Source organism: Suillus paluster, assembly GCF_016628075.1.
Source record: "Suillus paluster strain FC165 chromosome Unknown EDB91scaffold_34, whole genome shotgun sequence".
Taxonomy (NCBI): Eukaryota; Fungi; Basidiomycota; class Agaricomycetes; order Boletales; family Suillaceae; genus Suillus; species Suillus paluster.
In genome coordinates, this window is record NW_024537594.1 from 1 (window position 1) to 23,991 (window position 23,991).

A 23,991-nucleotide genomic window follows, 5' to 3' on the forward strand; every position below is an offset into this window, starting at 1 on the left:
CATTCTCCCGCCGTATAAAAAGTTACATGTAATTCTCGTTTAATTAGTGAATCAACTCCCTCTCAGTGATCCGTATTCTCGCAGCCGTCCGAACATTCCGTCAAAGTCAAAAACGTCTCTGTCTGCATCATCGTTTGATCTCTAGTCAACTCGCTACCATCCTCTATCACAATTTCCTACCTTCCTCGATCGATCCTTTCGATTCCCCTTAGAACTCACCTCAGCCTTACAGGGCGATGATACAGACACTCTCCAGAAGACTTGGTGGTCATCTATCTATAGCTTCTTTTCAGCTGATGTTACAGTCCAATACCACAATGGCTGCTTGTGTCATTTTTTCCCATGTGGTGCATGGAAGTGTAAGACAGCTTTACCTACATCCTGGCCTGAAGCTTGAGTACTTCTGTGAGCAATCCTGGGAGAAAGAGTGGATCAATACTGCCGAGCAGCTTGTTCATGAAGAGTTTACGAGAAATCTGGGCAAAACAACTGCCATACTTATCCAACGCTGCATCAGATGGCATTAGACTATCTCTCCATCCCAGGTATGCCACCCTCAAATCCTCTTTCAATCAATCAGTACTTATTATCTCGCTCAGCAACATCAAGCAGTTGAATGTGTCTTCTCGCAGGGCCAGCAGCTCCTTCATTTTACTCACAACTGGCTCGCACCATCAACAATTGGTGCTTTTCTCTGCCTCGGAGCCTGGGGCAGAAGTGATCTTCTGATGATGGAAGACCTTCTAGCTTCTGTAAAGAGTCGAAAACAGAAGTGAAACGAAGTTGAGGCTGAGGAGGATGACGAGGAAAAGTAGTAGTATTTATTTGGTTGTCATTAATACACTCTTCTTGCTAATGTACCCACGGTGTTCAGAGACACCGTGGTGTTGACGGGTTGGTGTGTTACCCGTGATGGGTACGGTGTCAGCTTTCTGACCCATGGTGTTACCCGTGCGGAACCCTAATTCCACATAACTCGCTGAACCCACTGGCCACCCGGTAAGTGTAGTCCTTTGCAGAGATTTGAAACAATTAGACATTTCTCTCTGACAAAGACCTCCGTGTTGAAGCTGGAGAACAATGCTGTATTGTGTGTCTATGACATGGCGGGAGACGACAAGGAGAGGGTGGTCTACGACATAGGTATATATACGTAGTTGGGACTATCCGAACAATGAACGATGACAAAGGGTGGAATCCCAAACTCTAACACTCCAAGGGGAAGGCAGACTTGGACAGGTGTTTGCAGGAAACCACAGAGAATTTGACTGGGCGAAGCTCACCATGGCTCATCAAAGAGACAGCATGAATCAACCATAACTATTTGGTAGTCCTAGACAAGCCAAGCCTTGGCAGGCGTCATTGTGGACTCACATCATGGTACCATATTTGAAATTGTTTCTGAAAGAACTTGATAGTCTTATAGGCTATAGGCTACAAGCCAGCTCTTCTATCATGCCATGTCAGGCATTTTGTGGGTCTTCCTGGATTCTTCTACGCATGCATTGAGATATAATTGCTAACGCTCTTCCATTGGTGTAACATCAGCAAAACCGCCCAGGTCTTATGAGGCCTTGACTGGCCTAACAAGGCCATACAAGGTAGCTGTAGGCCTGGCGGATTGTGCAAGGCTCACAGCACTATGAATGGAAATACTCCCATCCAGAAATGTAACGCTAGCCTCGTATGAAGGAGAAGCAATTGTAGTCATGCAAGGCTTGAGAAGGTTATCAAGGCTTAAGAGGTTCATTAAGACTTAAGGTGCATGCACGGACTAATGAGCCAGGTAGTACATTGCAAGGCCATCCAGGCCAATCTATTAGCTCCAGTATGATACTAAAATACAATCAAGTCCGAAGAATGATCAGCAGTGATAAGTGTGAGCAAAAACAAGGCAGAATATGAGTATGATCAGAAACTAATGTGTAAAGCATAATGGTACGAAGGTTGGATAATGAATGCGGAAAGACGGATGGAGAACTAGAAGCCGTTCATTCATTTCTTGCCATGAGAAGGGTTTTGTTTGGTGGCTTTGGTAGAAGTCTTTTTCCCTTTCTTCTTCGGTGCCACTGGTGCGTTGGGAGAGATTTCCTCGTCCTCAATGAATGTATTAGCGGGGGGAAGTTTCAACTTCAAACTGACCTTTTTTGCAGCAGGCTGAGGGGAGGGAGTGACAGCAGTGCGAGGTGCTATGTTCTTTGCCTGTTTCATAGGCTTCGGTAGTGGCAGAGGGGAGGGCTTGTTATCTTCATCCTCGGTAAGTGGGGGTAGAGGAGAGTCGGATCGAATCTTCTTCACTGGGGGTGGGGAAGACGATGGTGTACGTTCCTCATCATCCTCAGAGAGTATAGCTTGATGGCGCTTGGTAGTCTGAGAGTGAGATGGAGTCTTCTTCACTGGGGGTGTAGAAGGCGATGATGCACGTTCCTCAACATTGTCCTCATCAGATTCAGGGAGTGTGGGTCGACGGTGCATGTTTTTTTTTCAATTGGTGGTTTTTTCTTTGCAGGATGCAACAGAAGAGGGGAGCGCTGATCATCATCATCCGGTGGCTTGATCAGAGGCCTAGGTAGGTTGGTTCAAATCTTCTTTGATGTCAGGCATGTCGAAGGTGGTACCACTGGTACGGGATCTTCGTCACTGGACTCAGCTGGAGGTTGGGGCTCAGGACAAGGCTTCAGTTTTACAGGTCGAGGGAGTGGAGCTGTGGATGTTTTCTTGACATGACTCACTCGGAGGACACTCCTCATCATCAAACAGCGCTGTGGCTAGTGCAACATTTTTATGGGGAGGAGCTGGCTGTTACGGCTGTGTTGTTCTATGAACTTCTTTTCTTCTTTCCCTTGATCCACGCTGACTATGCACGACTCTTATCAGTCTATATTTAGTTCAGTATGACTCAGACGCCTCATTGCTTACACATGTAGCTTACTGATCATTACCTATTATTACGTAATGCCCTGTACCCTGTGTACTATATAAACCCTGGCTAGGTGACGCTGATTCTTCAGCTTAACCTACACTGGTTTTCCTCTGATCATTCTGACTTGGTTCTAAGTTACCTCTTTGGTACTTAGTCTTATTTGAACTTGGACATTCTTTAGACAGTTGTCTAGAACGTATCAACAGACCTTTGGTCTTATTGGTTGATTGTTTACCTGCGTTATACTTCGGTGTAACACTGGCTGTCTCGCTATATTGTGTAGTAAGTATGAGTCTTACAATGTAGCATATACTCACCATCAGGAAAAACTATATCTCTATATAGAGGACCATCCTCTATATAGGGCTGCATATCATTGAGACAGCTGGGCCAAGGGATGATGTCAAAGTAGCTTGTTAATTTTGACTGACTGACAGTGGTAACCTGATTCCTCCTTGATGAGGCATTCTGAAGAGACTCCTTGGTCTTACCTGCTGGATATCTGAAAGTAGTCTGGTGGGAAGGGCAAACATAGTGACGAACTGAAGTGCTCACTAAAACTGATCCTCTTATGCATCAGGAAAAACTATATCTCTATATAGAGGACCATCCTCTATATAGCCCCGATAGCACACCACAGCTCTATACAGTCTATGGCAAGCTATCACAGCACTCACTGTGGAAACGAGATTTAGAACGGATCGGAATTATGTATGTTTAGAGGCTGTAAACGGAATGTAAACGGACAATGCCAAACAAGCATATTCCTACCCGTCTAGATCGAAAAAGGTACTCGTTTGAGAACTAAAACCGACTCTGAATATTAGGGATTTGCAGGGATAGGGTTTGTTGCCTTAGTATCTAAACCAACTCGGTATCAGACCAGGTTATAAGGATCCGCACGTCTACTTTATGTCTGGATTTATGCATAAACGGATCCGCTTCTATTCTGAATAGACATGTGCCGTATCAAAGAACTCGTCCTGCTAGGTCCCTACATATGCTCCCCGGTCCTTGATATCCCCCACCACCTTGCACGCCAGAATGTATGGGTTCCAAGGCCAACAGACTCAGAGACGCCCGAGTGGTGCTCCCGCTCCTGATTCTCAGCAGCCAGCACTGGTAGGGGCAGGAGAAGCATATCCTCAATATAATATACCCCAGGTCGCCGGGAAAGTGTCGTATCAGCCGCCTCAACACGATCCATACTTCAGTGGTAATGTACCTCGATTTGAGATGGTAAGAGCTTGTAGATCGCCCACTAAAAGTCAAGCGACTTACTGGATGCGATTCAGTCAGGCAATGGACAGCACGGTGACCACAACACCAGCGGCGCATTCGCTGGGGGACCTATGTACCAAGATCATTTAAACAACAGGCTTCGTTCCACCAGTCCGCAGCACTCACCCGATATGCGTCAGCCATCCCCGTATTCTTTTTTCGGTGCACACCAGACACCCGTCCAGTCCATGCGAGCTGGTAGCGTGCCACAGAATTTCAGCTCAAATAGTACATCCTCTCGAGGCGAAACACCATACCGTCATTTCGCAGGAGACTCGGGTAGTGAGGCATCTTCGCGGGCACCATCTGTTGTTCCTGGAAGCGAGGAGTATCAAGCTATGATGCTATATTCAATGGGTCGACAGCCTGCCACTCACCTTCCGCACGTGAACCAGAACGTGAATAGGCGAAATGGGGCACTTGAGCAGTTGCCAAATTTGAATGAGACCATTGCATATCTTGTCACAGAGGTCAAACGACTGACCGAACACGCACAGCACACCGATAAGGAGCTCGTTCTACAAAAGAATGATTAATGGTAGTGGCCTCATAGAAATACACTTAGTACTCACCGTGGGTCCCGGACGCATCGTTTCGAAGGTAAAAGTAAAAGCTTGTACATGAGCTGGCAACTCGAGCCTGATAGTATTTGACATAGCGCTCGAGTTACGGACTTAGCGAAATTTTCGAAAAACTCACCTTGCTTCAAGTCTACCCTAAGCAGACATCGAGAAGTTGAATTTACTGGGCTGGATAGTGGTGGAATAGCAGGTATCTGAAGAGAATAAACGGAGGTCCGAAAAAGTGTGTTGGTGAAGTTGGAAAAGCGTCTGTTTACATCTGTTGCTTCAGACCGAGCGAGCAAAATTTGCGACATGTCGGATTTACGTCTGATTACGAGCTAGGTACGTTTACAGTCGTGTTATACACATTGTCTCCCTCGGATTACGGTTGGTGTAAAAAACTTGTTTTCGCAGTGACTATAGACCAGTATAGACATCATGAAAGTCTATATATTACCATAAAGTTTGGTAAGTGTATTTAGAAGTAAAACATTTCAACAACTATAGACCCCAGTAGACCGTGGGAACTTTTTTCGATGAAAACCAAAGTTGTAGTCCTTGTCTAGGGAAGTCTATCCATAGTCTTATGACTTCAATAGGTTAAGATCCTAGTGAGTTATAAGGAAAATACTCGAAATTGAAGGGTTCAAGAAAGCAACTTGACCATGGGAACTTTTTTCGATTAAATCAAAGTTGTAGTCCTTGTCAAGGGAAGTCTATCCATAGTCTAATGACTTCAATAGGTCAAGATCTTAGTGAGTTATAAGGAAAATACTTGGAATTGAAGGGTTCAAAAGTGTTAAGGTACACCTTATTTATGTAAGCAAAAATGCGAAAATTCACCTTATGTGTATTCAAAATCCTAATGCTAACAGTCAATTTCATTGTCTTTTTCTTACTGTCATAATCCTAGTCCTATTAACCAAAAACTCGAAAATTCACCAAGTCTTGTGTTGTGGCTTTGTTTGGCACTGCTTATGTAAGCAAAAATGCGGTCAACCAACAAGTCTTTTCCCATTCTTTCCTTCCCCCCCCTACTGCCCCCTCATTAGATTATCTTCCATATTTTTCTTACAATTTTCGAGTTTTTGCCTCTCTTCTCTTCTTCTTGCTTCTCTATCCTTCTCTTGGTGTTGATGTTGTTGGTGCTGGTACTGGTGCTGGTGCTTTGAACTCTGGTAAGTCTCCCTCCATAATTTTCGCATTTTTGACTATTTGACTAATCTTTTTTCTAACCCTCTCCTTCTAGCTCTCTTCCCTCCTGCTCCTCCTCCCCCCAACTATTTTCGCATTTTTGACCATTTGGCAAGTCTTTTCTCTGACTCTCACTTCCTCCTGTCTGATCCTCTCCTTCTAGCTCCCTTCCCTCCTCTTCCCTCAAGAATTTTCGCAATTTTCACTATTTGGTAAGTCTTTCTTTTTTTTGTATTCATCTTTCCTCTCTGATTCTTCCTTCTAGTTCTCTTGCCTCTTCCTCCTGTAATTTTCGCATTTTTGCCTGTTTTGTAGTTATTAGTTTACATGTATTGTAGTAGTTGAAACTATAATTTGGAATTTTCGCTTTTTTTTAATTTTGAGAACACTATCATGGCAACAAACAGCTATTAAGAGAAATTTTTGCTTTGTGTTTTGAGCTATAATAGCTACAATAGTTGTGATATGTTCCACCCAGCTATAGCAACTTTAATAGAGCTATATAGCACTATACACTGGTGTAGTAAGCCTGCACAATTGGGCACTTGGCTATACGAGCTATAGGGCTATGGAGTCTGTATAGCAGTCTATAGCGCTATGGGTGGCTATATAGCCTTACCACATTTTCCTGATGACCATCACCAGCCTTAGTTTGTGGTGGCACAGCACCATGTCGAGCCAAACACTGAGCTTTGATCTTGGCAATATTGTTTTCTTGATCTGAGTCATCCTCCAAGTTGGATGGCTTCTTGAGAAATTTGGCCTGATGGGTGCCTGGTCCAATGTGGCTACAATTTCACAATCAGTAATGATGACCCTGATAAATTTGAACATACATGTTCCACCACGACATGGTGTCTTTAACCCATGGGTCCTCGTCATCATTGAGCATGTCAATGATAGCCCAAAACAACTCCTCAAGATTCATTGTCCCGATTTCATGCGTCCAATTCTGTGCGTGACTGAGAGTGAAGTACGTCTGACAGATAATAATAGTGAGAACTGATCTCGAAGCAAGAATTACGAACTTACAATGATGTGAATGATGGCAATAATATTTTTGGTGATGGATGTCAACCCAAACACATGATTTCTTGCCACCTTTGAGGCCTTGCTAGTGGTAGACTCAGCCATTGCAGCTGATGGGCCAATATACAAGTGCATGTAGAACTGTAGAAAATATGAGGGACATATAGTGTGAAACTGAACTGCAGCGGCAGAACTCACACGTGTGACAACATGGTTCCTAAACAAACCCTTGGTTTTGTCCGTTGGATCATAGATGCCAGCTTTGTAAAATCCTGTCGGCCAATTCATCACAGTCATTTTGAGCTTTCCCAACTGTAATTTCTCTATTCCTCTGTCAAAATGTAATAGGTCAGTTACTATCTTGCCACCAATGAGCAATATCTCACTCATCGGGGTCACGATCAAACACATCTAACTTGTTTTGAGGGCAAAGCCACCGGGCGAGCTGGGGATGAGTAATCCCTTGCATGGACTTATCTTTGACTTCAGGTGTTGGTAAATCAAGGGCATCCACTTTGCTGTGCATGTTCAGAGGCACGTACTTGAGTCCTTTGTGCTTGATGGAGCTAAATGCTGTCGATCGAGTGTCACTCATCCCCTTGGTGATCTAGATAATGTCAGATCATGTCAGATCATTCAAAAATAGTGCATATATGCGTGCAAACAGTGCACATATGCAGCGAGACAATGTATATAATGGTAAGGAGAGCACATATGCTCACCGCAGAGACAATTTTTGACAGCTTGTCACTGGAGATTGTGATGGGCTCATCGCAAAGGCTTGGAATGATTTTGATGATGCCTTTGTACAGGTGGAGGTGACGTCTTGTGATCTCTTCAGTCCTATACTCAAATGGTCAGTATGAGAAGCATGATGAAAAGCTCAACTATCAAATCACAGGTCGTTGTTGATTTTACCTCCATGGTCATGTTGAAGACCAGTATGAAAAGCAACAGAAAGTAGGCCAAAGAGATTGAGGACACATGAGACTTTTCGTCCTGCATTCTGGTAGATCTCCATTGGATCTAACTCCACCTTCCCATTTTCCAGTCTTTTCATGGTTAGTGCCAGTGTGTTCAATGAGTCTCATGATGCACTGTACCTTTTGATCTTCTTCGTCTTGTGGACACTAACTGCCTGAAGTAGCTCGTCAGTGTTGTTCTTTTTGATCTTGTGCTTCGGCGATGGGGGCAGAGTGTCAATGTCTGAGTCAGATGACATGCTGACAATGATAGTGGGACAGAACAAGGGATGATGGACAAATTGGGGACAAAGTATGAGGGGCAAGGAACATTAATTAGGACAAGATACAACAGTGCCAAACGACCTAATGTAAACATTGTCTTAAGTCATCCACTGTGCAGCAAAAGTGCTCAACTCACTCATACCAGCCCATGCTGCATCTCTATGCAGTTTTTCTTTTTCTTCTTCTCAGAATCATGGTCCAATGTCCTAATTGTGACACTGAAGTCTCCGAACATGGCCTCTCAATTCACCTGACTCAGCTGGTGTAAATCTCAGGAATCAGTTATAGCTGATGTTCTTGAGAAGCGTCGTGAACAACAGGCTACTCCCCCAACTGTTAGCAACAACACACGAGAGCCTGAGGACCATACTCAAATGGAAGCTGAAGAAAATGTAAGTTTCATTTTGTATATCAAGATATTTCTAACGAGTTCAAGTATAATGCTTTGTCAGATGTTCAGATGGAGTACTGACCCTCTGGACTCCTGTCATGGACAAGGCATCTCACTGCACACTATTGTGATGAACTCCAATCCAATCCTATTCCCATACCTGTACTTCCTGCACCTGTCGAGCCTGATGCTCCAGCTGCCAATAATTTAATGAATGATGATATTCAACAACGTGTAGACTGGGTACAAACCGAGCATGATGCATTTGAACTATTTTGCAAGTATCCTCATTCCTTCCCCACCTATGACCCCAAGAACCTGAGCTACTTCGACCACCTTTGTGATGCCCTGACCTTCAGTCGCATTGATGGAGGTGTCGAGCATGAACGTCCATGGTGGGCAGGCTTTGGTTCATCATTGGAGGCTGTCCATCGGGATTACTTCGCACCATTTCTTAATGCTACAACCTTTCGACTCATGAACTGGTTCTACAACGCATCTCTCTAGAAATCAATTGAGGATCTTAGGCATCTTGTTGACAATGTTATGTTGGCAGAAGACTTTGACTGTGAAGATTTACGTGATTTTAACCCTGCACGTGAAGCGAAGCGTCTAGATAATGCCGAAAAGGACCCATCTTCATCTATCTTTTTGTCCGATGGATGGCATGAAGCCTCTGTCAACATACACTTGCCATGTGAGAAGGAAAAAATTGGTTCTGAAGAAGAAGCACCCATGTTTGAGATTGAGGGCCTCTATTATCGGAAGCCTTTGGAGGTTCTCAAAGCCGCATTTCAGGAGGAAGCTGCACATGGCTTTCATACAAGCCCTTACAAGCTTTTCTGGCAACCTGATGAAGATAAACCACCAGAACGCATTATTACAGAGCTTTACACATCTGATGCAATGCTCCAAGAACATGAGAAGATACATGCACAGCCTCGTGAGCCTGGATGTAATCTCGAAACAGTCATTGCAGCAATCATGCTATGGTCCAACTCTACACACCTTGCCAGTTTTGGTAATGCTGCCCTGTGGCTGATCTATATGTTCATCGGTAATCAGTCAAAATATATTCGATCAAAGCCGACATCCTTTGCAGCTCACCATCTCGCCTACATTTCAAAGGTATGTCAATTGTACAAAAAATTTCACTCACTAGTGCTAATAATAATTTCAGTTGCCTGACATGATCCAAGACTTTTATCTCTGATGGTTCAGATGGAGTGCTACAGCCGCTGTCCTCACACATTGCAAACAGGAACTTATGCATGCCATATGGTCATTTTTGCTTGATGAAGAGTTCATTGACGCATGGGAACATGGCACCATCATCAAATTCCCTGATGGTGTTTCTCACAGAGTTTTTCCTCAGTTTTTCATGTATGCAGCAGACTATCCTGAGAAAATTCTCCTTGCATGTGTCAAATTTCTCGGGCGATGCCCCTGTCCCCACTGTCTTGTCAATAAGGACAAGATTGACAGATTGGGCAACAGAGCAGACTGATGGCAGTGGGAAAAGGGTATACAAGTTGACAACTGTCACCGGCAGTCTATGATTGAACATGTACATGAATTCATATTCAAATTGGGTTGCAGTGTTGTCAGTACTTTCATGGAGAACTTGATTGGTGTGACGTCAATGGTTCCCACTCAGGTTTGTGATGTTCAGTTCATCCAGTCAATAGTAACTGATTATTTGTACTTGCAAAATGCATTCTCTGAGAAATTCTCAAAGTTCGGCTTTGACTTCCACTCAATGCTTGTCCCTGATTTTATGCATGAGTTTGAGCTCGGCACATGGAAGGCAACTCTGACACACCTTATCTGGATTATCCATGCATGTGGAGATGATCTCATTCCGACATTTAATGAAAGGTATGTTGCCTCCAAGTCTCTTCTTGATGACTCATGCAAATTTTCTAGATATTGAATGGTCCCAACATTTGGTTGAGACACAATACACAAATTCAGCAGTAATGTCTCTGACTTAACAAAACTTGCTGCTCATGACTTCGAGGATCTTCTCCAGGTAAAAGACTCACTTTTTGTGTTTATATCTTGAAACTTAGATTTCTCATCAACTAGTGCTCTATGCCTGTTTTTGAACTACTCATTCTGGATCATAACTCAACTATTCTTGACCTCCTCTTTGAACTCTCAACTTGGCATGCTTTTGGAAAGCTGTGGATGCATACTGAGACTACACTGCATCACTTCAACAACTGCACAACACATCTTGACAGAGCTTTGCACAAGTTTTGCAGCATGACATGCAGCAAATTCGACACACATGATCTTCCATGAGAAACTGCTGCTTGTACACGTCGATGAGGTGCCAAAGCAGCAAAGGGGAAGGGGAAGGCTAATGTCACACCACAAGCAGCCTCAAAGTACTGAAAATTCAACATGTTGACATATTAGTGCTGCCAGTGGTCTGGTTCAGTCCGGTTCTCAAGGGTGTTTTGTCAAATCTAGAACCAAACCTTGGGTCCGGTTCAGGCAAGGAGGGCGAATGCTGGACCAGACCCTTATGAATGCAGTTCACAAATGTTCAGTTCAAGTTCAGAATAGTGTTTGAATGTCTGAATGCTACATATAAATTTCAAAAATTTGCAAGAACTACATGAAAAATTTGATGAGTAACTACTGTTAGGTACTGTGCTGACTCAGGAAGCAGAGGGGTTGGGGCTTGGCTTCAGCTCTTGTGCTGCTGCCCTTAGCCAAGTATGTGCCCTGAATTTGGAGCGGATCCGACAGTTGTCCAATGATAGGACAAGTGGTCCACTTAGGTCCGCTTTGAGAGTCGGGAGGTAAGTGCTACTAGCGGCAGGGCCAACTAGGAGCAGGAGCGGAGAAGGCGGAGGATAATGCGGGAGGTGGAAAGGAGCAGGGGGAATACTTGATAGGGGCAGGAGAAGTAAGGAGAAGACTTAGAGCATGGCTCTAAGTCGGAGTGGAGGGTCGGAGGTGACAACAAGATGAAACTTGTGTCCAGAGGAGGCAAGGTCCTACTGAGAATTCTCACAAGTAGAAACTGCAAGAAGACAAGTAATATTAAGACTGGGAAAAATATCTAAGTACAGGATATGTTATATACTTCTAAGTATGAGGCAGTGATCAGGATAACTATGTTGTAAAGCTATGTACCAAGGATATAATTTGTAAGTACTTACACAGGCAAAGACATAAGTCGGAGCGGATATCAATATGTACGTGTCGGATCAGTGATCGAGCAGTAAGGAGAATTACTGGTGATCCGGAAGTAAGGGTCTATGTACCGAAGGGGAAAGTATATATCTAAAAGGGGGAAGAGGTTCCAGTTGAATGGAGACGTTATGGAATGGGACTGGTTGGGTGGTCAAGCGGAAGTGTAGGGGTGGATGTGGACGATGATTGGACGGAGCAGAGGATGGATGGAGTGGAGGTGGTCGGAAAGCAGAGCAGATATTAATATCAGAGCGGTTGGATCAGGTATATGACAACTACTAACTACACCATATCCACGACATAGTATTCACAAGCAGCAGCAAACTCAGCTTGAGCCATCGCAGATATATGGCCTTGACGATACCCACTCTTCAATAGCTGAAGGACCTCAAAAGTCGACGGCAACAAACAATTTTGGCATGAAGTCCCAGTGATGCCCCCACTCAAAAAAGCTCATTCCAAGGCAATGGCAGAGCCCTGAATAGCAAGGTAATCCTTTGCAATGCAAGAGATAGTATGATATTGAAGAGAATGATGCTAGAAATATTGTCAACTTGGGAGAAATAACAACACCAAGAACTAACTTACACCCCACCACGCCACTACATTATCAACATCCTCTAGTTGTGCTGTAAGATAATCGTCAAGCTCTTGGCGAGGCCTTTGAGTTGCAGTGTCATTCTCGATGCGAGATTTGATGGTGTCACACATCCAACTATGGCCATATGACCCTTGACAAGCAAGCAAGGAAGGAGCAGGAACAGCCCGCTCAGTATCAGGTGAAGAACTTGAAGTGCAATGATAGTATTTGTCAAACTAAGTGAAATTAACACACTCGCAACCAAACATAAGGCAGACATGGACTTACTATGTTTTTCAAGCATTTCATACATGCATTGAAGTCATGATGCTCCCATTTACTCTTTGTGTATGCAACCTTATAGTTGGGATTGAGTGCTAGGATGGCAGGGTACATTAGAGGGGACATTATCATAGTAAATACAACACATACCGAGGCAAATAAAGTGGATGTCACTCTTGTCGATCTTGTGGTACCACTTGTGCAGATTATTGAGACCAGATTGAATGGTAATTGAAAAGTTGTTGAATTTTGGATAGCTGGCCATGTTTTGCCATGTCTCTTGGAGAAATTCGAGGACCGGAATAGTACGCCATACAGTAGGTTCACGCGTTGCAGAAAATGATTGTTGGGCATTTGCAGGCTCCTTGTTGTGTAGTAGAATGGTTAGCACAAAAATGACGAATAGGAAGCTTGCATGGACCTGAAGCACATCACGCATTAATTCCAGCTTCGTCCATTTGGCAGCTGAAAGCTTGAATACTCCTGTAAGACTTGCCCTGCAAGTTCGGAGCCTTGTCACTGTCATCCACAAGCTGGATAAATCTATTTACCCCCTTGCACAACCTAAGTGTGCACTCAATCATGCCAAAAGTGATGCCCATCGGGTACAAATCCACTTCAATAGCTCAATATTTGGCTCATTGACCTCCACACAGCACTTCTGGAAGAAGGTACGTGCTTGGGGAGATTTCTGTACCTAAGTGAATAAATAGTTTGTTAGTAAGGCAGGGCTGGTCAGATGAGCGTCCAAACTTACCTGTGTAACGAGTGTGAGGACTTTTCCAACAGTGTTGGCAACTTCAAACTCAGTCATTTCATCATTTTCATCGTCATCAGTCACATTCTTGCTGAGAATACTTGCCAGGGTAGGAGCAACATCCTCGACAAAGTGTTTAGCTGCTAAGTGTAAGGCATGCTCCATGCAACTGAATAGACAATAGACATTAGTAATGTTGAATCGAATAAATAAATCACTTACCACACATGGTGCTTGCCTGCAATCCATTTTGTACTGGAAGGGTCAATAGCATCTGCGACAGTCTGAATTGCAGTGTCATTGTTGGTGACATTGTTGGCCGTAAACCAACCCACCTTGTTGCTAATACCATAGTCATCAATAGCTTTGATTAGAATTCTGCCGATGTTGCTGCTGCTATGATTACCATTGATAGTGGTGAATGTGAGCTGCTCAGACTTCAGCTCCCACTCCTGAGGTTTCCCAACTGGGGAGTCAATGTAATGCACTGTAATGGAGAGGAAAGGGACACCAGGTTCCGAAGTCCACGAGTCAAAGGTCATAGAAATCTTGCTGTTGACTTGCTTAAGCTTCTCTTTGACACGCTGGACAGCAAGCTTGGCCCATTCAAGAATCTTGTCGCAAGTTTTCGTGCGATGAGGAATATCCCTCTCTGAAAGTGAGGGCCAGAGGTATTGAAGAAGGCAACAGAATGGTCCCTTATCAACAAGTTGGAATGCTGAACGAGCATCCCAAAAATATGTTCTGAACATAAATTAAATTATAATCCTAATAACAATTAACATTGGGCTTACTGAAATGTTGAGTAGATCACTGAGGAAGTCAGACATCACTAATAGAAATACATTCAGTGTTTTGGTTGTGAAGTAAGAGCCATTCTGGAGATCAATGTTCCCAGGACTAACAATGGCCTATCATATACCTGATCCGACTGCTCCAATATTAATATCCGCTCTGCTTTCCAACCACCTCCACTCCATCCATCCTCTGCTCCGTCCAATCACAGTCCACATTCCGCTCCTATGCTTCCGCTTGACCTCCTGACCGGCCTCCTTCTATAATGTCTCCATTCAACTGGAACCTCTTTCCCCTTTTAGATATATACTTTCCCCTTCGGTACATAGACCCTTACTTCCAGATCACTGGTAATTCCTCTTACTGCTCGATCACTGATCCGACACGTACATATTGATATCCACTCCGACTTATGTCTTTGCCTGTGTAAGTACTTACAAATTATATCCTTGGTACATAGCTTTACAACATAGTTATCCTGATCACTGCCTCATACTTAGAAGTATATAACATATCCTGTACTTAGATATTTTTCCCAGTCTTAATATTACTTGTCTTCTTGCAGTTTCTACTTGTGAGAATTCCCAGTAGGACCTTGCCTCCTCCTGGACACAAGTTTCATCTTGTTGTCACCTCCGACTCTCCACTCCAACTTAGAGCCTCGCTCTAAGTCTTCTCCTTACTTCTCCGCCCCTATCAAGTATTCCCCCTGCTCCTATCCACCCTCCACACTATCCTCCAGCCTTCTCCACTCCACTCCTAGTCGGCCCGCCGCTAGTAGCACTTACCTCCCGACCCCCAAAGTGGACCTAAGCAGTCTACTTGTCCTACCATCAGACAATGTCGGACCCACTCCAAATTCAGGGCACATACTTGGCTAACGGCACAGCACAAGAGCTGAAGCCAAGCCCCGACCCCTCCACTTCTTGAGCTGGCATGGTACCTAACAGGCCATATGAGTTTTTTGCCAGGTGATCAGAGAAAATATTAGTATAGATGGATAGAAATAAGCCTGAGGACCTCAAGCGGTTCATAGACAGAAACAAGGACAGTTCGAACATGTTCAGATGGGTCCAGACAGGTTCGCAAATCTGAGGCATCAGCTGAACGCTGAACCTAATAATAGGTTCAGTCCTTACAGTAGGTTGAACCTTGGACCGAACAGACAGTCCAGTTCAGAAGGGTTCACGTTCAAACCAAAGTTCTGAACCGGACTCCGGCAGCACTATCACATATAAGCTTCATGCACTCGGTGATTATGTGAAATCAATTTGGCTGTATGGGACGACAGACAACTACTCGACTCAAGTTGTAAGTAGGCTCTTCGCATCACATGCAAAGAACTCTGACTAATTACTCGACAGGGTGAGTTAGAGCATTGTTGTGTCAAACGGTTTTATGCACGTACAAACAAAAATTGATTCACATGAGGTATCACTAAAATCAATGACAAGAACGGATACTCCGTAAGCTAAGACAAAAACACGAGCACATGGAGGCAGTTCAAACAGCTCAGAACAACCCACCAGCTGACGAGACTGAACAGCACCCCTCTCTTCATTTTGTCGATCAAGAACCCCTTCCTTACTCCTCACCTGAATCTCACTATCAAATTTCAACCTCGAAGAAGTATTACTGGGATATCTTGGCTTGGCTTGGTAGATACAGTGATGATATTGCTGTTCAGGTGAGAATTCATCTCAATTATAAGCGTGCAATGATTGCTTATATGGCCTCGAAGGATTTCCTCCCACGACTCAAAGTGCACATCCTAGGATGCTTGCTTGATACCCAATATGAAGGTGATGAAACAGAATTTACACCAGCACAGTGTAATTCAGTTCATATCATTAACAATTGAATCTATCGACACAAAGTTCTCCATGTCAACTATACCACATATGACCTTCGCCGAGCTCAAGATTCACTCAATCCACACACACGAGCAGATGTGATGGTTCTTGCTCATGAGGATGAGGATGAGAACCCACATCCATATTGGTATGCACAAATAATTGGAATTTTCCATGTCATGGTTTGACACACAGGCCCAGAGTCCTGAAGCTCTGTGCTGCAGCGCATAGACCTGCTCTGGGTCTGCTGGCTCGGGCACGACATGACCTATCCCTCTGGCTGGGCTGCAAAGCGGCTCCCTCGTGTTGGATTCCTGAATGGCAACGATCCATCTGCATTTGGATTCATAGATCCGATACATGTGATCTGTGGTGTCCATTTAATCCCAGCCTTTGCATATAACTGCTCTCAGCTGATCCCATCAACTTCTGTTGGTCGTCAGATGGAGGACGGAGCTTATGACTGGAATTATTTTTATGTCAATATGTGAGTTTCCATGATAAATAGCATAATAATGTACTTACCCATGTAGGTTCATTGACCGAGACACATTTATGCGATACCATGGCGGCGGTGTTGACCACAAACCTATCCATGAAGCCACATGATGCTTGCTCAATGACTGCAACACACTTGACCAACTCCCATTTACGATGGAGAAAGAGCACGAAAGTCGAGATTCTGATGAGGAGATGACAGATGATGGTGAGGATGAGGAAGACACCGAGGAGGAAGACACCGAAGAGGAAGACACTGAGGAAGAAGACTCCAAGGAAGAAGATGCCATGGAGGGCAGTGATGACAAAGATGAGGACGAGGATAGTGGCAGTGGTGACGAAGACGGTGATGGGGAGGGTCATGAACTTGAAGATGCTGAGGATGACGAAGGAAATGAGACTTGAGATGCACTCACCACAGAATATCTCATCGACAATGGTATCGCAGATGAGATGGATGAATTTGGGTACACCAGCCTAGATCAGGTCCTCGTGGAAGATGAGGACAATGATGGACTATTAGATGACGATGCTCTTGGGGCGAAAGACGGTGAAGAACTTGAAGGTGGGCTGAATTATGATGAGGCTGAGGGGATCAGATTTGCGGATTTATGACACTGAGGGGCCAGCAGTACTCATAGCTACTGTACAATTAGAATACACTGAAACATGAATGGACCGACTGAGTCAAATGCCAGAATCTGAGGGGTGCACAGTGATGAATTTATAAAAGAGATGCTAGAAAGCAAGGGGGTAGCAGACATAAAGTTTTGAACACTGACCCACAAAAGTTGAGTGACCAGGACCCCGAAAATGAGTCAAATACTATACCATACTGTACCATACTCGACCAGCAAAATTTTTGCTAAGTCCACGCACTACATATTGAATTGTAAGTAAGTAATGGCTTCAGAACACAGCTTCGAGGCAAAGCAACTTGTGACATTAAATTGTGTATTGCGCAGTTACATAGAACTATTATGATAGGTCTAGTAAGGTAATAGTAGGAGTAGCTTCGATGTACTGTATGTGCGTTGTGGGGAATTCCCCCACTGTAGGCATAAAACCCCATCCTTTCCACATCGTCTCACATCAGTTCCACATGTTCCACATGTTCCGCATTTCCCGTGCATCGTCCGATGGGTTCCACATTCCCGCACATCCTTCGGAACCCGCCCGCACTATCCGATATTCCTGCACATCGTTGGACAACCTTCGCATGTCCTGTCCCCATCCTTCCAGGTCCATTGGTACGCTGTATCTCTCTTCCCGTTGCTTCTAATGTTATCCGGATCACACTGACACATGCCCTTATGGCACGGACCCCTATTCCAGATTATTGCGCCCATGTGCACTGCCTGCCTTCACTTCCGCTTCCTGAGAAGTTTACTACCTGTACCTCAGTGTTCCTTGAAAATGATGTTCCCTATAAGTAGTGGTACTCAGGGCTTGTGTGTTTATCATTGAATCCCATCTTTTACCTTCCCACTTTTCCTTCACCTTACTAGAGGACCACTTTGACTTATGCTCACTATCAATCTAACCTTGTGATATACTTCCATTGACTTGATCAGCAAGTTCTGATGAATCCGTACGTTCTGCAATTTATCTGTTTGAGTCCCGCTTCGTTCCGCTTCATTCTGCTTGAGTTCCACTTGTTCCGCTTGAGTTCCGCTTGTTCCGCTTGTTCTGCATTTTTGTGGATCCTCATCCTACCTGCGGTAGGGTTGATTAGGGTCGTTTAGACAGAGACCAGTACTCCCCAGTAGCAATCCCCTTTAGGGTCGAACGTGCTTGTTCCCAAGCAAGGCAGCAGGCAGCAAAGACCCAACTTTGTAGTAGATCGATTTCCCGCTGCTGCACTTGTTGTACCCACAGCGTGAATCAAATTTAAATTTTAAACCTTCTTTGAGCGCTTGGAACTGGTGTTGCCTTGAAGTGTTTGCTGCCTGCGCTTCATTAATGAGTTTTGACTAGTACTAGCCACAGCAGTTGCATTCAAGTCATCCTGAACACTGTTGTCAATCAAATCCAGTGGTATCCCAAGGTGTTCCTTTTCAAGTTGCAAGATTTCAATTTCCTTCGCGAAGCCAGCTGGAAGGGATTCATATGAAGCGTCATGAGAACTGGTGATGTGTTGGTGGACATTGTATTTCCAGAAGATGGCGCGATCACCTGATGACACTGAGCATAGTTGACAGTGAATTGGTGCATTTGTGGATGGGGATGCCTTTGAGCTGTTTGTGACTGCCCCAAGACTGAATGCTATTGCCTGGGGACATGAGGATTGTGGCTGAAATGTTCTTTTTTGCTTGATGAGTTTCACTGGATGGCCTGACTGTCCGCAAAATCCACATGGGTCAATCATAGAGACCTGATTTACTATCACATTAGCAAGTGCACAGCCAAAGAAAAAAAAGCTGACATATAGGTGTCCTTACATTGTTGTCTTGTGCACCCAATTGCACACAAAGGATATGTCCGCCCATATGACTGCGAAGTGCTTTGTGCTTAACTCGCTTCTCACATACAGCACACACAACACAGTCATCGGCAATGGTGTTGCTTTTTTGGGTCGTGTTCTGCAAAGGCACCGAAGCTGTCTGTGCGACAAATACAATGTTTCCTGTATTGTAGGTAGTAGAATGTGAGCAAAATCCATGACGCAGCACAATGAACATACCATCACTCTGTTTGTAGGGAAACCCATCTGATGCAAGGCTACATTTTGGAATTGAACCAGACGCCTGGTTCATTTCTGTTACTTCCCAAAGGGCGTCTACAGCCTCTGCAAGTGCCACTTGAGATACAGCCCATGTTTCATGCTGTTGCAAAGGGGGCCATTGAGGTGCAGGGATATATTCAATGGGCTCAATGCGGAGGTTGAGTGGGTGTACCATATGTCCAGGAATTCGAATGACCAATGTGTTTCTTGATGTCTTGCCTTTTGGAGTTTTGCCACCTCTCCAGGGTGAAAATCTGCAATAGGATCCAGTCCAGAGGAGGTATTGTTGGACATCGTCAGGTAAAGGATCACCAGCGTCGTTGTGCATTGCTGCAGGGCACATTTCAAGGATTTGACCAGAAACAAAGGTACTAGTTGTCGACAAGCGAAGACTCTCCTCTTTGATGGCAGTTACTCTCTGCAAGTCCTGCTCAATTGAGGCAACCTGCATGATAGCAAGAGATACTACCTGGTCACAGCGGATGATGATAGCTGCGAGGTCACCAACAAGAAAGTGATCCCCTGTGAGATCATCGCAGTTAAGGCTGCTTTTGGGGGAGAACTTGCGTGTATATCCATGGACACGAAGGAGGCATTCTCTGGACTTCTTTGCCTTATCGGATGAAAAGAGGCACCGTATGACAGAAGCTTTGTGAACCTTCTTCCCTTCAAAGAGAAGCCAATCATGCTGCTCATTCTCTTGTTCATTAGGCTCAGGAATGAGATCTTGCAGGGTTATTGCAGGTACATCTATTGGATGATCGCCAGCGGTTAAGGTGTCCGTTGCGAAAACCAACCCATCTGTCTCATCGGCGTCGAGTGTTTCATGTTGGGTGTCCGTGTCCAAACCATCAATTGACCAAGCTTCAGCAACATCACCTGCAGTAGCTGCAAGACATTGTTCTGTGATTGGCACATTGACAGTAGTGTGGTCAGGATCCTGCGACACTCCAGGATACTTCCCATCTCCCATCGGCTTCATCAGATCAACAGTTCCACTGTAGAATAGCTTTGTCCAGTCTGGCACGTCTCGACCAAGGCTTTCAAGGACCACCGTGACAGCACCAGTGCCTCGAATCCACTCCATCTGCAGAGAGACACCTCCAGAAACCACATCACCCTTCCACAATGCAGGATTCATGTGGTCAGCACCTAGTTTTCCATTACCAAGTCTCCAATTACCTCTGTCCCAATCTGCATGATGCTCGAAGATGTCAGAGTGGTCAGCTGCAGATCCTAGCTTCTCATACAGCCCCTGAATGCCCATATTTGGATCGTGGTCATCGGTTCGTACATGGCCAAAGCTTCCCTCAAGCCTGTCATCACCATCTTGAATGAGGTAAAATGGCTGGGTGTCATCGAGGATCTGCACCTTCACGACAAGAAACATGACATTCTTGACAGTGGCCTGAGTGTCGCCATAGAGTTGATTAGACATGAATGAGGTGCCGTTATTCCGATAGAGAAGAAAGCTAAGGTGTGCATATGTTGTGAGACACTTGAGTTGTTGCTTCAGAGACATCTCGCAATTAAAGAATGGCTCGACAAGGGATTCACAAAGGACAGCAAGAACTCGAAGTGCAGCATGAATTTTCTGGTTCGTGGGATTATACTGTGAGGACGTGGAGTTGAGTGCCTGAAGCATAGCGACACTGCAGAGAAGCTTCATGGCATGGGGAACATTTTGTCCATCACCCTGAGCAAGGAGATCATTAATCTCCTTCGTGGATAGATGCCCCAGGCACAAGAAATGCTGAGCCAGAATCTCACATGTGACGAGTATGTCAAAAACCAAGATCCCTTGAGGGGACTGCAATAGTGTAGCATAACCTAGAACAGGAAAGCATGTTAGTCACTGACGCAGAATGCTTAGGTTAATATGACATGCATTTAATCAGGTGCTTGGGATCAAAATCCATCATGACGTCGTGATCACCAACCCTCAAATTCAACCCTGACAGCTGGGAAAGGCTCTCATATATTTCACTCGAGGGGTCGAGGTCCCTTTTCATGAAAAGCGAGTAGCACGCTAATCTCCACGTTGCATCTCCATCTGTGGAGAAGCACCGGATAGGACCAAAACAAGCCTCTCCAGCAGCATGATGACACCAGCAATCCAACATCCACTGAATGAGATTAGCTGCCTTGCGCGTTGGAGACACTAGAATGGGAAGGGGACCATAATGGTCCTTTGGAAATGCTACGATGGCAGCTACAGTTGCTTCCTTCCCATAGTGGCAAACACAATGTTTGCCGTGGATGGCTTCTGAGGCATGGAGGACAGAGTTGTAGTCGACAATTTTCAGGTCAAGCAGCTCTGAATGATCACGGCAAAGTCCCCCAATGGCATTGCAAGATTTATTGTAGTATGCCCCCTTGTTGATGGCAAGTTCATCCAATTGGAGATTGTGACCATGCCTGGGGCGGGGGGAAAGCTTCCCGAAGAACTCTGAGATGTTGTGATTGATTTCTGTGTCCTTGATGGGTCCAACACTGGGCATCAGTTTTCTACACTCAAAATGACACATAGCAGCCATGACAGAGGGGAGGCCTAGAGCATGACTCATTGCATACCCAAGTTTGGGTCCACCAATAATATCAATCAGGCAAACAATATCAAAATCCTTTTGCGAATAGCAGTGTGTTTGTTTCACTTTCTTTGCTGCCTCCTGAATCATCCTCACTATTGCTTGCCAGCTTGATCCTTGGTGAAGTGCAACACCGACAAGCTGACCTAACCTTTGGTAGTCGGATGAAGCAATGGCCATAATAAATCTCTTTGAATCTCCAAGACGTCAAATCATGGTGCTCAATTTGTGCGAAAGGTTCAAGATCTGATGGAGCTCCAGTGTTAGAATATGAAGGAAATACGGCAACAGCTCAGCTGGGTGGTATTTACCTTCAGTTTATACTTGTTTAATTGTTTGTTTGTAGCTCGTAACAGCTCACAAAGTTGCTGATGTGTCAAGAACAAATATGGTGTATGTGGCAATGCAACATGAGCACGTTCCTCAATCATAAGATGGGCCTTTGTTGTCTGTGCACTACGACATGTGCAACAAGCATCTTCCCCCTCTCCCGCGAACCCTGAACACTTATGTGAACGGATGCGGAAAGTCTTCCCATTTTTTTCAACAGCACAAAAATTGTAACCTAAACTCTTTGCTCCATATTCATGCTGAGTCCAGGGATAGGTTTCGAACACAGTACCAACAGGCCAATTGAGGATGATGCCATTGCATACACTGGGTTGTTCCGTCATTACGGGCATTTTGGAGGACTCAGAGATGAGGCCGTGGGCTCAGGACTCTCAAACGTGATGGACTCGTGATGGTCGGATGTCCATTCAGGGGGTGGCGAGGGAGTGTTGAATAGACTCAAGGGAATGGTAGATGGAGATGCAGAGGGTGATGACTGGTGTGTCGTCACAGACAATGAGAAGCAGGAGGTTATATCTGTCTCAGTGGTCGATATTGATGCAGCGCAGAATTGCGGGGATGTTCTGGTGGTGAAGTACTGTTCTCGAAGGTGAGCCTCTTCCTTTCTAGTCTTTTCCCTCTCCTTCTTCTGTGCCATTCTTTGACAGGAAGCAGATGCACTATGCCTGTAGAACTGGTACAGAGATGATTTGCTCTGTTTGAGACCAACCCACTCACTACACAAGATGCAGTAACCCTGTCTCTTGCCATCCTGCCAATGGATCTCAGGGTCTGTGTCCCTGATTTCATCTGCCAGTGGTGAGGCATTTGTGCCATCAACTTGCATGTCCATGTTCAGTAAGTTGATATTGATATTATCATAGGGCAGCTCTTTCGACTTGAACACTGATTCAAATTGGCAGTCATCCTCTATTGTCATATCCACCTCCGAGTCATGATCCAGCACATAAAGAATTTCGGCAGGTGCAGGCTCTGGATTGTAACATGTGAGAGTGGTTCCATCCTCAGGGGTAGGCTCGGAATCAGAGCTAAGCTCAAAGTCGGGGTCGGAGAAGCCATCCAGTGGCCACTGGCAGGTGCTGTGTAACACCTTATTATGCAATGTATTGTAGTGAAAAGAGGGACTGGAGGGCCATACAGCATCAGACATGGGCCTAGGACGACACGTTGTTTGCCAGACCGCAGTGACCAAATGCAGTAATTCTCCCCCTAGATCTTTGGTGTAAAAATTACATCACCTCCTGCAGCCACTTCTTCACGGGCGAGTATTCTTCATGCTCGTCAAAATATGTTCATTTATACTATAGAAAGATATCCTCTTAATACATCATGTTCAAACATACGAAGAACAAAAAGATAGACAAAAAGTCAAATACGAGACCCCGAAAGTGAACAAACAAGTACAACTAGGTAGGTTGGTGTTCGAATTCATTATCCTGCTACTCCCTTGCTAGAAAGAGACGGTAGTTGCAGAAGGGCAACAACTGTCCTTGCGAGGAGTGTGGGAGGCTTGCGGGTGTCTTGTAACATGGCACGTGAGGCTTGTGAGGGTGTGAGTTTAGCGAGGAGGCGTGGGGGGTTGGTGGTGGTGTCGTGTAGGGATAACTGCTGATGGAATTACAAGGACTGAAAGAACCATGTGTGACCAGAACTGAACCGTCCGTGTTTTACAAGGATTACCCAATTGGGAAACCACATGAGTTCTCTTTTTTCTTTTCAGATTG

The 23,991-nt window shown here is 44.8% G+C and overlaps 7 protein-coding genes across 7 annotated transcripts; 3 read left to right on the forward strand and 4 right to left on the reverse strand.

Moving 5' to 3' along the window:
• Positions 1–1,995: 1,995 nt before the first annotated feature.
• On the reverse strand, positions 1,996–2,475 carry EDB91DRAFT_1082916 (uncharacterized protein; the record flags this gene model as incomplete). Its single annotated transcript, XM_041315557.1, has 1 exon — positions 1,996–2,475. The coding sequence occupies one exon, from the start codon at positions 2,473–2,475 to the stop codon at positions 1,996–1,998; it is 480 nt and encodes a 159-aa protein (XP_041176091.1).
• Positions 2,476–3,596: 1,121 nt separating this feature from the next.
• EDB91DRAFT_1337125 (uncharacterized protein) lies at positions 3,597–4,740 on the forward strand (the record flags this gene model as incomplete). The annotated part of the gene is made up of 2 exons (XM_041325569.1): positions 3,597–4,162; positions 4,219–4,740. The coding sequence occupies exons 1-2, from the start codon at positions 3,968–3,970 to the stop codon at positions 4,738–4,740; spliced, it is 717 nt and encodes a 238-aa protein (XP_041176092.1). The 5' UTR covers positions 3,597–3,967.
• Positions 4,741–6,469: 1,729 nt separating this feature from the next.
• On the reverse strand, positions 6,470–8,212 carry EDB91DRAFT_1082918 (uncharacterized protein; the record flags this gene model as incomplete). The annotated part of the gene is made up of 9 exons (XM_041315558.1): positions 6,470–6,490; positions 6,581–6,749; positions 6,798–6,940; positions 6,994–7,131; positions 7,189–7,321; positions 7,377–7,597; positions 7,713–7,833; positions 7,890–8,042; positions 8,094–8,212. 9 exons carry the CDS (start codon positions 8,210–8,212, stop codon positions 6,470–6,472), a joined length of 1,218 nt encoding a protein of 405 aa, XP_041176093.1.
• Positions 8,213–8,398: 186 nt separating this feature from the next.
• On the forward strand, positions 8,399–9,135 carry EDB91DRAFT_1249490 (uncharacterized protein; the record flags this gene model as incomplete). Its single annotated transcript, XM_041323098.1, has 4 exons — positions 8,399–8,449; positions 8,513–8,629; positions 8,674–8,684; positions 8,736–9,135. 4 exons carry the CDS (start codon positions 8,399–8,401, stop codon positions 9,133–9,135), a joined length of 579 nt encoding a protein of 192 aa, XP_041176094.1.
• Positions 9,136–16,759: 7,624 nt separating this feature from the next.
• On the forward strand, positions 16,760–17,218 carry EDB91DRAFT_1249494 (uncharacterized protein; the record flags this gene model as incomplete). Its single annotated transcript, XM_041323099.1, has 2 exons — positions 16,760–16,961; positions 17,025–17,218. The coding sequence occupies 2 exons, from the start codon at positions 16,760–16,762 to the stop codon at positions 17,216–17,218; spliced, it is 396 nt and encodes a 131-aa protein (XP_041176095.1).
• Positions 17,219–18,500: 1,282 nt separating this feature from the next.
• On the reverse strand, positions 18,501–22,096 carry EDB91DRAFT_1082919 (uncharacterized protein; the record flags this gene model as incomplete). The annotated part of the gene is made up of 5 exons (XM_041315559.1): positions 18,501–18,977; positions 19,045–19,229; positions 19,287–21,158; positions 21,265–21,836; positions 21,903–22,096. The coding sequence occupies 5 exons, from the start codon at positions 22,094–22,096 to the stop codon at positions 18,501–18,503; spliced, it is 3,300 nt and encodes a 1,099-aa protein (XP_041176096.1).
• Positions 22,097–22,179: 83 nt separating this feature from the next.
• On the reverse strand, positions 22,180–22,590 carry EDB91DRAFT_1054829 (uncharacterized protein; the record flags this gene model as incomplete). The annotated part of the gene is made up of 1 exon (XM_041313864.1): positions 22,180–22,590. The coding sequence occupies one exon, from the start codon at positions 22,588–22,590 to the stop codon at positions 22,180–22,182; it is 411 nt and encodes a 136-aa protein (XP_041176097.1).
• Positions 22,591–23,991: the final 1,401 nt, after the last annotated feature.